Raw genomic sequence first — 13,654 nt, forward strand, 5'->3', positions numbered from 1 at the left:
ATGGGTTCCATTAGCATCAGAGACTTCCTGCTCCCAGAACTAGCCTCTATTTTACAGCTAATATCACCTAAGTGGGCAAATGGAAAAGCCTTATACCAAAGCCTTAGGGGCTTACCTGGTTTTGTGCAGAAAGGAGAACGAAGTTACTCTTCCTACGTCCTAGAAAGGCCATCTTTTCTTATACTATAGTTCATTTCAGTGGAATGTAACAATAGCAATGCTTAACCTGGGAAGCAACTTTTAGCAGATCCCAGCTAACAAAGAGAAGCAGTCTTTTGCCTTTCCTGACTCTTCTCTATGGATAATATATCTGATCTTAAGGGAAAAACTATAATTGGTCTTTGTTTTTTCTTTTAAGATGAAAAGAAGAAAGGGAGGGAGAAGGAGAAAGGAAGAAAAAAACCCGATTGCAGTCATGCATCTTGGCAAATAGTAAACTTCTCAGGAAGGTGGAAGAGATTTAAATGTATTCCTACATCAGCCTCATTCTTGGTTTTTGAGGTAGAGATAGCAGAACAGTACGATGTCACTTGTTTTTTGGTTTTTGGTGTGTGGGTTTTTTTTTTTAATTCAGTATTATTCCTTCTGAAGGAGTAAAAAAATTATTAAAGAGGAATCTTTCTGGGTTTATTGCAAACATTGACAATACATAACTTTCCTGGAAAGGTAAAAAGCACCTTTTCATACTTATTGCTAAAACTGTCCATTTCCGGGATGATGATTTAAATGCAAGTCCTATGGTTGCAATAGAAGTGCAGTTCATGGTATAATCTGTAGCTGCAAACCAGGGGCTGCTGGAACGAATTTAAGTAGGGAACGGATTTTAGTGTTTTTGTTCCAAAAGCCATGGACTCATAAAATAATTACAGTTGCAAATGACCTCAAGATCATCTAGTTTGAACTTCCCTAGGCCCATATACAGGGGTACCTCATACTATACCATGTTACCCAAGACTCTGTCCAAACTGGCCTTGAACACTGCCAGGGATGGAGCATTTACCATGGCCAATCACTAGCACTGTTTGCTCTTTAACATGTGCAAATATTATGTACACATATAAACTTAAATGTAGAGAACATTAATTTTTAAGTTTTCCAGAGAGAGTATTATTATCTCCTTGCTATCATAGCTAGTCAGTGGTCTCATTAGTTACTGACTAACAGAGTATTCTAATAAACAGCAGTGAGCAAAGCATGCTTATCTTACGGACATTAACAACAGCATGTAAGCATCAAAGCTAAAACTTCCCTTTAAATAAGTGTGTTTCATGATACATTTCTGAAATAATTACTGAACAGAAGAATCTGTTACTGATAAAATTACTGTAGGGACTTTATTTTGGCTAATGTTGGAAAAGTTATTTCCACCTTTATGCTAGTAACGTGGTAATGACTATATAATTCTTATCTTTCAAGATGTCTGTTTAGTTTGAGCAAAGTTTTTAGCTAGTTGCATATATTCAGTCAGCAATATAAAGAACACAATTTCCTGAATATAACCACAGAGTGCAAATATTGTGCCCTAAATAACACCCCAGTTACTGTAAATGTCATTAGGGAGAGTTTTTCTGATTTTGATTTAGTAAGAGCCTATAGCAAAGCCAGCTGTTAACACTTCTTAACTGCTTGTCGTTGTGAAGGGGGAATATTATTTCTACACGCTTCTGTCTTTTGATTAAAAGAGGGAAGCAGTTTTTCAAGCACTTCCCAACAGATGCAGACCCATGGCATTAGCTGTACTAGACTCTTTACTTTGCTTCTTTTTTGTGTTTGCAATGAATTTTCTAGTTCTTGGCAAGTTTTTCTAGGAAAAGGCTGACGTCTGTCTTGGAAGCACATCATCAAAGATGAAGGGAATTTATTTCTAGCTGGTTAAGGAGTCCTTCAAGTGTAAGATTAGCACAAAGACAATGAGATTCATGTCTGTGTAAAAAACGTTTTATTTGTTATTGTCATGGGTTGAGCAGTAGCAGTAATTTTTCTCCTTCTTGTAGCTGGTGCAGTTCTGTGTTTTGACTTCTGGGCTGGGAACAGTTGCTTGATAGCGAGCATGTTTTGAGGGTGTTTTTGTTCAAAGCCTTTTCTGAGCACGTGCTCTGCTGGGGAGGGGGGAGTCCGGGAGGAAGGAGAGACAGGACACCTGACCCAGGCTAGCCAATGAGGTATTCTGTACCATAGCACGTGATGCCCAGGATGCAACTGGGGGAGAGAGGGGGAAGGGTGGAGCTCTGGAGGGAAACGGAGGAGGGAGCACGCGGTGCTCAGCCAGGCAGGGTGGAGTGAGTTATGGGTTGGTGGCTGGTGGGGTGTTGTATTCTCTTCGCTTGTTATTGGCTTTATCATTATTGTTTGTAGTAGTAATGGCAGTAGTGTTTTGTGTTATGCCTTAGCAATTAAACCGTTCTTGTCTCAAGCCGTGGGGGCCACATTCTTTGTATTCTCCTTCCTAACTCTCCGGGAGTTGGGGGAGCAAGGGGGGGAGTGAGTGAGCGAACTGTGCGGATTTTGGTTTAAACCACGACAGTTATTTGTCACAAACTGGACAAAATTAAGAAAAAAATGGATGAAACAGTGATAAACTGAACAAACAGAACAAACTAGCATCTTGCCAGCCCAATCATCTTTTGTAAAACATGATAGTCTCCAATAGTTGTCATTTGCTACAAAAAGCAACTTATTCTGCCTTAATACATAGCTTTTTTAGTTATGGGTGAGACTGTGTAATGAAACAAAAATTACTTTGCAGTGCTGCAGGCAACATTTTCAGCTATAGCTTATGAGTTTTTTTTGCAAGGGTAAAATAAACATGGATGTGAACAATTTTTCAGAAGTGAAAATCCGGATGCCCAGGTCAAGTTCCTTGGATGCCAATGTGCAATTTCAAAATTGCAGATACTGCTGAAAGTTACCAGTGTGTTCACATTGACAGATAATACACTAGGGAATCCAGTCTATGGTGACAGGCAGGCACATTTCTCTATAATCATGCCTTTTGAGGCAAGCATAGTTCTAGAAAGGAAGTTTTCATAGCAGCATGTATTCCTGGGAAATGATTAGATGTAGACACTAGTCTTATGTGTATGATCTTTTGCATTAGACATTATATTTTCACTTTTTTTTCAGTAAGTACTCTTAAAATGAAAAACACTGAATGGACAATTATGAGGTAGGACAGAAGGAATAAGCTAGTTGTCGTTTGTTAGTTAATGGAACATGGGGCATCATGTTTTGGCTGAAGCAATGTAAGCCTTTTCTCAACAAAGGCAGATGTATTGGAACATATTGAGGCTGACATTGACATATTAATTTAATGGCATGTATTTCTACTTTTGTTGGGAGTATATACATAGTTCTATTTTTAGCATTGTCACCTTCAGTGTCCCTTTGATTTTTCATCCCTTTTTAGATTGTTGCGGCCAAGACTAGTTTTTCTCTAAGTGATCTTAATTATTTTGAAGTGTAATTTTTCAGAGCAGACACCTGCATTACAGCAGAAACCATATTAAAACAACCTCTTGAGAGAAAGGTGGGGAAAGGTGAAAGGAGATAATGAAACATTGAAAATACCATGTGCTTCACTTCTTCCATGTAAAATAATAAAGAAAGGGATTAGAATAAGTTGTGCAGTTCTTTCCCTGCTTTTCATAATCAAAATACTTTGTGCACTCTAAGTCCTTACCATCAGAGTCTGAAATGTGTCCAGCCCTTCAGATGAAGGGGAAGTAAAGGATATTTTATTTTAGCACAAAAAAAAATATTTTAATTTTCACTTTCTTACTTTTCCACTTGTCTTTCCTTCTTTCCCATTTACAGCTTCTGCAGTCCCAGATAATGGAAGGAGATCCTGTCTAAAGCTTAAGGTCTTTGTGCGACCAGCAAGTAAGTTCTTCAGATTAAGCTTCTGAGGGCAGCTTTGTAGTGCATGCTTTACTGTGTGGTCTAGTAAACAGCAGTAAATCTTATTTTACTGTTAAATCTTGTGTATGTGTTCTGTACAGCAGCATTTGTGCTATGATTTTCATCGTATTTTCTTATCGTTTTTCATAAAGCTTTGTTTTAATTATATGGCAGTTGCTAACTTGTTTCTTAGACTTTTGTGCAAGTGGAAGGCTATACTGGCATTTGGTCAAGTGCCACAGACTTTAAAATGTAAATATGCTTAACTATATATATTAAATAGAGAGACAAAAGAGAGGAGTGGGGAGTTTAAGGGTGTCTCACTAACATATTTGGCTGTTATCTCTATTTTTGTTATAGACAGCTGTATGAAAACTATAGGTGTTCATGATCGTGTTTTCGATGTTAACGACAAAGTAGAAAATTCATTAGAACCAGCAGGTTAGTATGCTTAGAGAATCTCTTTTAACAAATGCGTGTATCCCTCTGGTGCTTCAGTACTTTTTTCTTCCTCTCTCTGCATGCTTTGCATGGTGCAACTGCTCTGCTTTTGCACATTTCTATCAGTGCTAATATTGCTTATGCTTTCCTGTATCGTTGTTTAATGCAGGGGAGAAAAATGTTGCTTGATTTGTTTTTTGGGTGACATGGTTTAATGAACTATGATATGAGCCAGTGTTAAATTTTTTTCCAATATCCTAAAGTCACTGGCCCATTCAAGCCAAAACCCCAGTTCATTGGCAAAACTCTATTTACTAACTGAGGCCAAAGTTTTAGGAACAGTCAGTGGGCACAACTTCATTTATTATGTGCTTTTAAAAGATTTTCAGAAAAACATAACCACTCCTTATTGCATGCTAGTGTATAACGTAGGTGTGCGTCTGACTGTGTAAGTAAACAATTAGTCCTTTAAAATTATATACATTTGTATGTATATTTGGTTAGGCAAAGTATAATTTTTTACATGTATACACACAAACACATACACTCTTAACATCTATAAATTTCTATCCTGGTTTTAGTAAAACAAACTTAAGTTTTGGGCAGCTTTTCTGTCCTGTTTTGCCTTAGGGATAAAAATAATTCTTACTGTGATAAAGCCCTTCAATAGCCTAAGGCAAATTTACATTAACCTCCACCGTTACAAGCTAATGTGTTTCCTGTGTGAAAAGTGCATGCATATGGTTTGTATAGCTCAGATTTATGACAGAAGCATTTTTAAATCTAGGGGTGTGAGCAATCCCACCAAGTTGAATGGGATGGCTCATGACATTAAAATTAGGTGTATATGTAGGAAGAATATTTGCAATAGTAGTACTAACGGTTTGTTTTCTATGTATCTACACATTACTCACACGTTTTTTTCAAGCCTCAATAATTAATATACATAGTTAAAAAAAAACAAACCACAATATACCAGAAAAGAATTACACACATACCATTTAGTACATACCATGATGAGCAGATTACCAGTATCTCTTTTTTTTTAACCCTTGTTGTGCTATTTGAAAGAGACTTCCTCTTTGGTATGAAGGAGCATACTATTTTTTTTCTCTTTGTTATTTGCATTTTCTTTAATTAAAAGTCATTATTTATGCAGAAGTATGAATAATGCTTCACAAGTCATCCAGTTTGAATTATTTACCTATGGGTACACAATAGATTTTATTACTCTTCTTTTAAGAGAATTTTGGAACTCTCCTAAAAATTTCATATTTTAGAATCAAAGATGTTTTCTAAGCAAAGTTAGATGCTTAGATATAAGATATATTTGTACATTTCTTAAGAGCTTCTTCTGCAGAAAGTACTAGGATGATTTTTCACTACCTCTAAGTAACCTATGAATCTAGGAATTCAATTCACTTCTGTACGTTTTGGTTTGGTGAACTTGGGCAAATTAATGTGCATTTTTCCTGTTACTGGTTTGCAAAAGAGATCATTTGAGTGCAATATGCCAGGTTTTAGAGAACTTGTTAAACATTTTTCTTATGGCAGTGCTACTCACTTCCCATTGAATGGCTATACCTGACTAGCACCATCACAAAATCCTATTGTTAGACAGCAGTAGGCAACCCAGCAAACAAAAGTCATACAAAGAGATGCACTCTGAGATGAAATACTGCTTTTGTTACCAGTGAGAAATAATAGTTTTAATGAGAAGGTTTGGTAGCAGAAAGTTTCCACTCCTGACATCAGTATATATTTGCATTCTTATTTGGACCAGTCGCCATTATATAATCAGTCGTTCCTAGATCTGCCAACAGCTTTTACACTTTTCTATTATTAGGCTATTAGACTTGCCACTACCTTGGTGGATCTTGTTGCATGTGATTTGTGTTGTGTACTAATTTACCTGCTCCTGACATGCATCTTCTGCTTCTGTGCTCTCCCCTAGCCTACCACTGTCTTCCACAGTAGACAGAAGAACTGGGAGGCAAGAGGGTCATGTTCAGCAGATCACTTATATCACCTTTCTTTTAAGAATCACAATTTGTGTAATTTTTGAACACTTGTAATTACATTGGTCGGTTCAGGAATTTATAGGGAAATGGTCTATAGAGATCACATTTGTTTCAGAAGAGATTAAAAGTAATAGCCTATTCCTGTCCTCCCCCTCTCTTCGTCCTTAATAATAAAAATAAAAAGTCACTAACAAAAATTGCAGCTGTGCATACCTGGAAAGTCTGTACCTGAAGAATATGATGTAAAACTATGTGATCAAGAAAATTCATGACAGTTGAAATACTTTTTTCTAATTTCTGCTGGCATTCCTAGTCTTCAGCAGTGACCTTCCAGATTTTACTCACGAATTTTGTACCCTTTATCGCTTGCCTTCAGTGTTAAAAATAAAGCAATACCTTTTCCCCAAGCATTAAAGATTGTGCAGTGTTACAACTCTGCACCTCCAAGGAAAATAATATTTGTATGTGATTTTGAGAACACAGATTAACCAAGTGCTCTAATATATAAGTGCAGAAACCTTGGGACTGTGCTGACAGAAAACCCAGATGATTTCTTGAAAGGAACCCATTAATATTACATAAAAATTAATTCCTCTATGAAGAATGCCTTTATAAAAATGGCACCACAGAAGATCTCCATATTTTTCATGTAAAATAAGTAATCTTTTCAGTTTAGGGCGTTTTTGTTAATTTTTCTAATGTTCCTGTGTTCCGGTCATTGCAGTATCTGATAGTCAAAGTGAATGAGAATTTATTACTGCTCTACACTACTTTTGCCCTAATGTGTTCTAGTGCTGACTCATTAATGTAATTAGGACAAGACAGTTGACATTTGACATTGCAAGTTCAGGCTTATTTACAATTCTGTTGGTGATGCAAGAGGTGGAAGGTAGTGCACATCATTCTCCTCTGCAGTTTTAGTTCATCAGCAGTGAAATAATATCACCAAATCAGGAAGAACTGACTCTCTCTATATGTATATGAAAGAAAAGTTAACAGTTACAATACAGATATTTTTTTCCTCGTAACTTTTTAGAGTATGATTTAATTAGGACCTGCGTTTGTGAAATACCGTACTCTCATTGCACTGTCACCAAAGCACAGGAGTGTAATTCAGAAGTGAAATGTGAGACAGGTTTTGGTACTCGCAGCCGCTGGAACTGGAACATTTCAGTAGGCAACACTCACTGAAACGGCCTTCCTCAGGGCTGAAGTGCCTGGTAAGGTCTCCCTGCCATACATGGTGAAGAGCTGTAACCAAAGTCATTCCAGCCAGCCTCGCCCACTGTCATTAGTGGGACTGCCATCTGATTATGTCCTTTTCTTACAAATGTGAATATATTTACAGCTGATCAGTGCTTGCTTTTCATACTTGTGGCTTGAGCAGCCCTGAAGACCTGTTGGTAAGCTTCATGTGATTGTAACATCAGTTAGGACTGAGAAAAAAGACCATGATAAATTGTTGATCCAAATTGCTGTGCATCTTTCTGTGTCACTGAACTGGGGCTGAAGAACCTATTAGCTTAAATTGTGCTAAGTGCTCTACCTGCTTTTGTGCTAGGTGTCAAGGTTAGGAAAGAAGGGATCTTGTTTCTAGTTAAAGCAAAGTAATGTGGAAGGCTCCACACCAAAGCAGCATGGTGATCTCATGACTCAAGCCTTTGACACTCACATTGAGTGTCATGACTCACACCATTAACTGGTCTTGCAAAGCTCTCACCCAGGGCCATCCTGGCAGTGCAATTTGTTGAGATGGGGCTATGAGAGATACATCACAGATATGTCAACATACCTCATAAAATGGGGGAATTTATTATACTAAGTAGTGAGATACTATTAATCTTCCTGGAAACTTAGGCACTCTAAAATAACTCAAGAATAAATTTTGAGGCCACTTCATACTTCCTAAAAAGGTTTAGCTTATTTAATTCATTTGGTACTAAGAAAATAGAAATCCAGAGATGAATTTTTGTGGCAAGCTTCAGACAGATTACTTTGTAAATAGTCAAATTAAATAACTGTGGATATGGAAGACTTTGCAGAGGAAAATATCATACCTATAACAGCACTGAAGTTGAATTTTACTTCACCTACCAACAAGCTGTAGCTTTAAGGCTGAACTTTGGTTAGCAAAAGCTAAACATAGCTTCATTTGGTATCATAAATTTAGTATTAGCTACTGTGTTCTCTTCTGCAACTAACATATAAATATGTTTACCTAACTCAGCTGGTTCTTTTTTCCATTAGTTTTAGTAGTGTATATGTAAATCTGGGCGGACAGTGGGTTGTACCATAAAAGGTAGTCTGTTACCTGTGAGATTTTCCAGATTTAGTATGTTCTATAAAATTGGAAGTTATCATGCGTCAGCCTTTAAAATTCTTTCAGGGAAGGGAGACTGATCTTATACCCCCTCTACATCCCCAGATGTGGTACACGTCAGTGGAAATTTCATGTGTGGAAGTGGCATATATGCCTGGGCTTACAGGTTGTCGTTTCAAATTCAGGACCCAAAATCTGTAACTCAGTAAGGGATTAACTGTGAAATTAATTCTGAGCACATGCAGCTCTTCTTCAAAGCCTTCTGAAAATCAGATGTTTTTATTTAGCTGTCTCCCTATTGACATTGCTATCTAATAAGCCATCCAAACCTAGAGCTACAGTGCTTTAATAGAAGAGGAATCATTCATTCCTCAGTGTGCTGAAATCACACTTAACTTTCTGCTCCTCTGGTCTTCAGTGGGAGTTTTGCCAGTAAGAAATGCAGGACTTGGCCCCAGGTTGGTTACATAATGAGGTATTACACGCTTGTGAAAGTCAATGACAGCACAAGGTTCATTGCCCTATTTCATAAAGGCACTGAAATCTACTTAGAGTTGTCGGCTCAGTGAGAGTTTATTAAGGATGCAAAATCTCATTGGAATGTATGCTTTGTGTTTGAACAGATGATACTGTACATGAGTCAGCAGAACCATCCCGTGGTGAGAACGCGGCACAGACACCAAGGATACCGAGCCGGCTTTTGGCAACTCTATTGTTCCTCCTGGCAATGCTTTTGATATTATAGCACAGTATGCTCCGGCAACCTGTCACAGAAAATACGAGGGTCTTGGAACATCAAAGATCCACCTAACTCATCATCCCAGGAAAGGGACTTTATTGTTTTTGCAGATGTCAAATTGTTATTTTTCCCTTTTCCCTTTTCTTCTCCTTTTAGCCTGAACTCAGCAAAAATTTGAAGGGGATAACTAGCTTCAGCACCCACCCCTACCTACCCTTGACTTTCTTAACCCCTCCATATAAATAAAAGGACTCCAAATGAAAATGCCAAACTATGATAGTGACACTAGTGATTCTTATTTTCCTCTGCATTCTCTTTTAAGAAGTCACCTCTGTTAGCTCACTGTGTCATCCATATGTGGAAAAGGAAGAACAGTGGCAGATGCAGTCAGTGAAGGATAAGGAAAGTGAGTTAAAGCCTGAAAGAGTTTTTCTCTGATACAATATTTATGCCTTCTCATTCAGCACTATAAGATGATCATGCAAGGCATTGTGTCACCATGTCAGGACTGGAGGTGAAATATTAAGAATAGATATAACACCATTTCCTCCAGGAGTTTCTAAGTAAACAGGCTTCTACCATGTTTCTTATAGGACTGTCTTGAAACATCTTTGACAGTGGAGTTTGTGCTCACGAGTAGAAATGCAGTCTTTTGGTGAAACGAAGAAGTTCATATTTAGGAATGTTAGCAAGCAGAAGGCAAGGTTGGATTTAGGGAAACTTCACTGGGGGTGTGAGTGCCTCTGTTATTTCGTTTTAAGGGGATATTGCACACCGGATTATTTTATTTTAAAACAAATCACCGTGGTGCTATGATTTTTTTCTTGAAATGCAGAGGCACTTTTGAGAATAAAGTGACCTTCCCCAGCACTGACTTAGTAGCTGATAGCCTTGGATGCTGCTCTGGGTGTCAGTACATGCTAAGAGAGGATGTAAGTGGCCTGAGAAAACCTGTTTGTGACACAGAATCTCCAGTGCGCTCTTGATTTGTCTCTCCTGCAAGTTCCTCAATCATGAGAACAAAACACACGTAGAAGAAACTAGGACAGTAGCAGCATTGTTTGGTGGGGGGAAAGAAACGTGGACTATGAATTCAAGTGTTGATTTTTTATCTTTTCCCCTTCCAGCACAGTTTAAAGAGCAAAGGAAACGTGTTTATCAGCCAGTGATAAACTAGATGGGCTCCCAAAGACTTAACAAAATATTTTTTTAAAAATCCGCTAGAATAGAATATGCATTATTTAGGTATACTTTATGCTGAGAGTAAGTATATATGCTTGTCCTATTTAAACATGTGAGAGAAGTGGTAACCCTTGATGCAATTAGGAAATGGGACTGTCTTATTTGATGGAATTAGGAGTGACCCTGTTTAAGGAATCTGAGCCTTGGCTAACACAGAACTTTAGAAAGTCATTTGCCAGGAAGTGCAAGCCTTGGGATATTTTTTGGCTAGGCTGCCATGAAACCTGGACTGCTAAGCATAATCTGGGAAATATCAGACCAAGACTGAAACAAAGCTTTTCTAACAAAACCTGCGATAATTATGTTAAATGAGAAACAAAACATGAACTGGGTTTGAACAAAATCAGAGTTTTCTGTATTAATTCTGAAGTCTGCTGTAACAAAATTGAGCGATACTATTAATGGACAGCACTTTGTGGGCTTTTTTCTTTTTAATGGAGAAAAGCTTTTCAGAAGTTGAAGCAGCCCACTATACAAAAGAAGAGGGGGAAATAAATTAAGATGTAAAGGGAGGTTTGTGAGTGCTAAACTATGATCTGGGCTTGTCTGATATACGACATTAGTATAGGGCCTGTGCTTACAGGAGGAATGTAGGAAATGTCCTCTAATATGAAGCGCACGCAATAAGATTGTATGCAGTACAGTAGGGGAAGTCATCATCTCACTACAGGCTATCTGGTACGTTTCTCTCTTTAATGTGTATGTGAGTGGTACACACACTAGTATCTCCAGCAGGTAGGAATTAAAAGGCTTTGGATGAGGTAAACTTAATCAAAATGCACCTTATCAAATGGATTATTAAACAGAGTACAGATAATATTACATTACTGGTAACCATATTAAAATTGTTCATAGCAATTGCAGACAGTCATACCAGTAGTGCCAATTTAATGTAGAAATGATGACTTCATTTTTCATTCTTTGCCTCTGAAGGATGTTAGAGTTCAAGACATATGTTTATTCACAGAACCTTGTAAGGTAGGTGAGGAGCACCGTCAGTGATGCAGGGCAGATCCCTGGGCTGCCTGACGGGGTGTGGCTGGGAACATACCAAACACTGTCAGTTTGGTACTCGGTGGCATCAGGCAATCCCAGTCATACCAAGTACATAAACGCTGATGGGCTTTGTATTTCATATCTCTGTATGCTTTAAATGCACATGTTGCTGCATATTAATAGAGATTTCTGCTCCTTTCCCCTTTATCTGTCCCAGCTTGAGTGTGAGGGACTGATTCTTCCTCAGCCTAGGTGGCTTACTTATCTCCAAGACCTGTACTCCTGGCTGCCAAGGACATTGCAATGTGAAGCAGGGAAAATAGGGATCGGTCAGTTTAGTGGATACTGTGTATCCTTTAATAGACAAGGTAACATTTTGTGTTAGTTTAGAGTATTGTTTTGTACTGTACTTACTTGGATGGTGAAGGAAAGAAGTAAAACTTAAAGCTATGTTCTTTAAATTCTGTATTATTAGTAACCTCTGTTGTATATAGTGTTTGATAATAAAGTATTAATTTGATTCTTATGTCTTTTGTAAGTGAGAACAATAGACTTTCAGGATATTAAAATCATGCGTTGATTACAAGACAGAGCTTTGAAGCATCAAGTGTGATTATGGCTGAGAACTGAGAGACAAGTGGCCATGACACTGCAGCATACAGGACTCATCTTTGAAAATCATTCATCTAGTGCAAGACTTCACAATGTCAAGACCTGGAACAACATGACTTGATGACCAGTGTTTTGTCCTCAGTGTTTAAAGGTCTGATGTTGGAGCCCTATGGTTTCTGTTATTTTTTTGTTCTTTTGTATCATTTTTGTTTAAAAAGGGTTTTGGGGATATTGAAATTCTTCTGTTGTTTTTTTGTTTGCTTCTTTTTTCTTTTCTGTTGTTTGGGGGCTTGGGGGGGGGGGGGGTGGAGGGAGTTGGTTTTGTTTTGGGTGGTTTTTTTTTTATTTTCCTTCTGGTTTTGTTTCCATGAATAGGTTTTTCCAGAAAGGAACTTGCTAGTGTCATGTGTGATATATGTATGTACTTGGTTTCAAAAGAACTAGAAACAAATTTGGAAGGTACTGAGAATAGGTGAAGTAGATTGTTTCCTCTCCTATATAATTGTGGAAGGAAAATGGTTGTATTTGTACCTGTTGATTCCCACCCCTAGCCCTCAAAATTGAGTTTAATCCATTGCCTTTTGAGAGCAATGGTTTATTCGCTTTCAGAGGCTTAGAGTGTTAACTCTTCCCCTCCTTTCATTATGCTTGGATTTTGTAATCACCAGTTTTAATGTACAACCCTACACACTTCGCTTCCCTCTTCCTGCCTTTTATCCTCTCCCACCCTTCTCCTTTTTTAGTTTGGAGCTATGAATGGGCAGATCTGTTTCTGGTCTGGCATCACTGAGTTTTTCCCATGCATTCACCCTCGAGCTTCTCGGATCTGAGACAAATCTCCCTACAATAGGCTTGCTGCCGTTGTCTGTACAGTTTAATAGATGCTGGCATGTTGGAGGTTACCCATGAGTCTGTGAAATCTGCTTTCCATGCTTACTCTTGACACCCCATTGAAGACACTCATTGTGTATGCATTTGGGTATGAAAGTCCAGCTCAGTGTGGTCCTGTGCTTGTACTGCCCTGCTTTGCAGTTTCTTCGCACTTATTCATTGAGTGCTGGTTTTGAAATTCCTACATTATATGAACTCAAGAGAAAATGTTAAAACAAAACAAAGCAAGACAAAAACCCCAACAAAAACCACCGAAAATCCCCGCCCCATAAAATCTGTATTTGTATATACACGTGTCCGTACAATTATACTTAAATAAAATTAAAGATTTTCATCATTTTAATTGGTTCTCTTAGGCTATATTTTTGTTCAATTAATTACATCTTTATTTTGGGGGCTTATTACCTACATTACATAGAATCATAGAACAGTTTGGGTTGGAAGGGACCTTTAAGGGTCATCTAGTTCCAAGCCCCCTGCAATGAGCTGGGACAT

At 37.9% G+C, this 13,654-nt stretch overlaps 1 protein-coding gene across 3 annotated transcripts in view; it reads left to right on the forward strand.

Moving 5' to 3' along the window:
* EFNA5 (ephrin A5) overlaps window positions 1-12,182 on the forward strand; it is a 209,854-nt gene extending 197,672 nt beyond the window's left edge. For all 3 annotated transcript variants that reach the window (XM_034073080.1, XM_034073079.1, XM_034073078.1), the window contains exons 4-6: window positions 3,814-3,879; window positions 4,258-4,338; window positions 9,303-12,182. In XM_034073080.1, coding sequence (XP_033928971.1) covers window positions 3,814-3,879; window positions 4,258-4,338; window positions 9,303-9,424 — 269 coding nt within the window. In that variant the 3' untranslated portion in view covers window positions 9,425-12,182. The remainder of the gene's footprint in view (window positions 1-3,813; window positions 3,880-4,257; window positions 4,339-9,302) is intronic.
* The last annotated feature ends 1,472 nt before the right edge of the window (window positions 12,183-13,654 follow it).

Source organism: Melopsittacus undulatus, chromosome Z, assembly GCF_012275295.1.
Source record: "Melopsittacus undulatus isolate bMelUnd1 chromosome Z, bMelUnd1.mat.Z, whole genome shotgun sequence".
NCBI classification, from domain to species: Eukaryota; Metazoa; Chordata; class Aves; order Psittaciformes; family Psittaculidae; genus Melopsittacus; species Melopsittacus undulatus.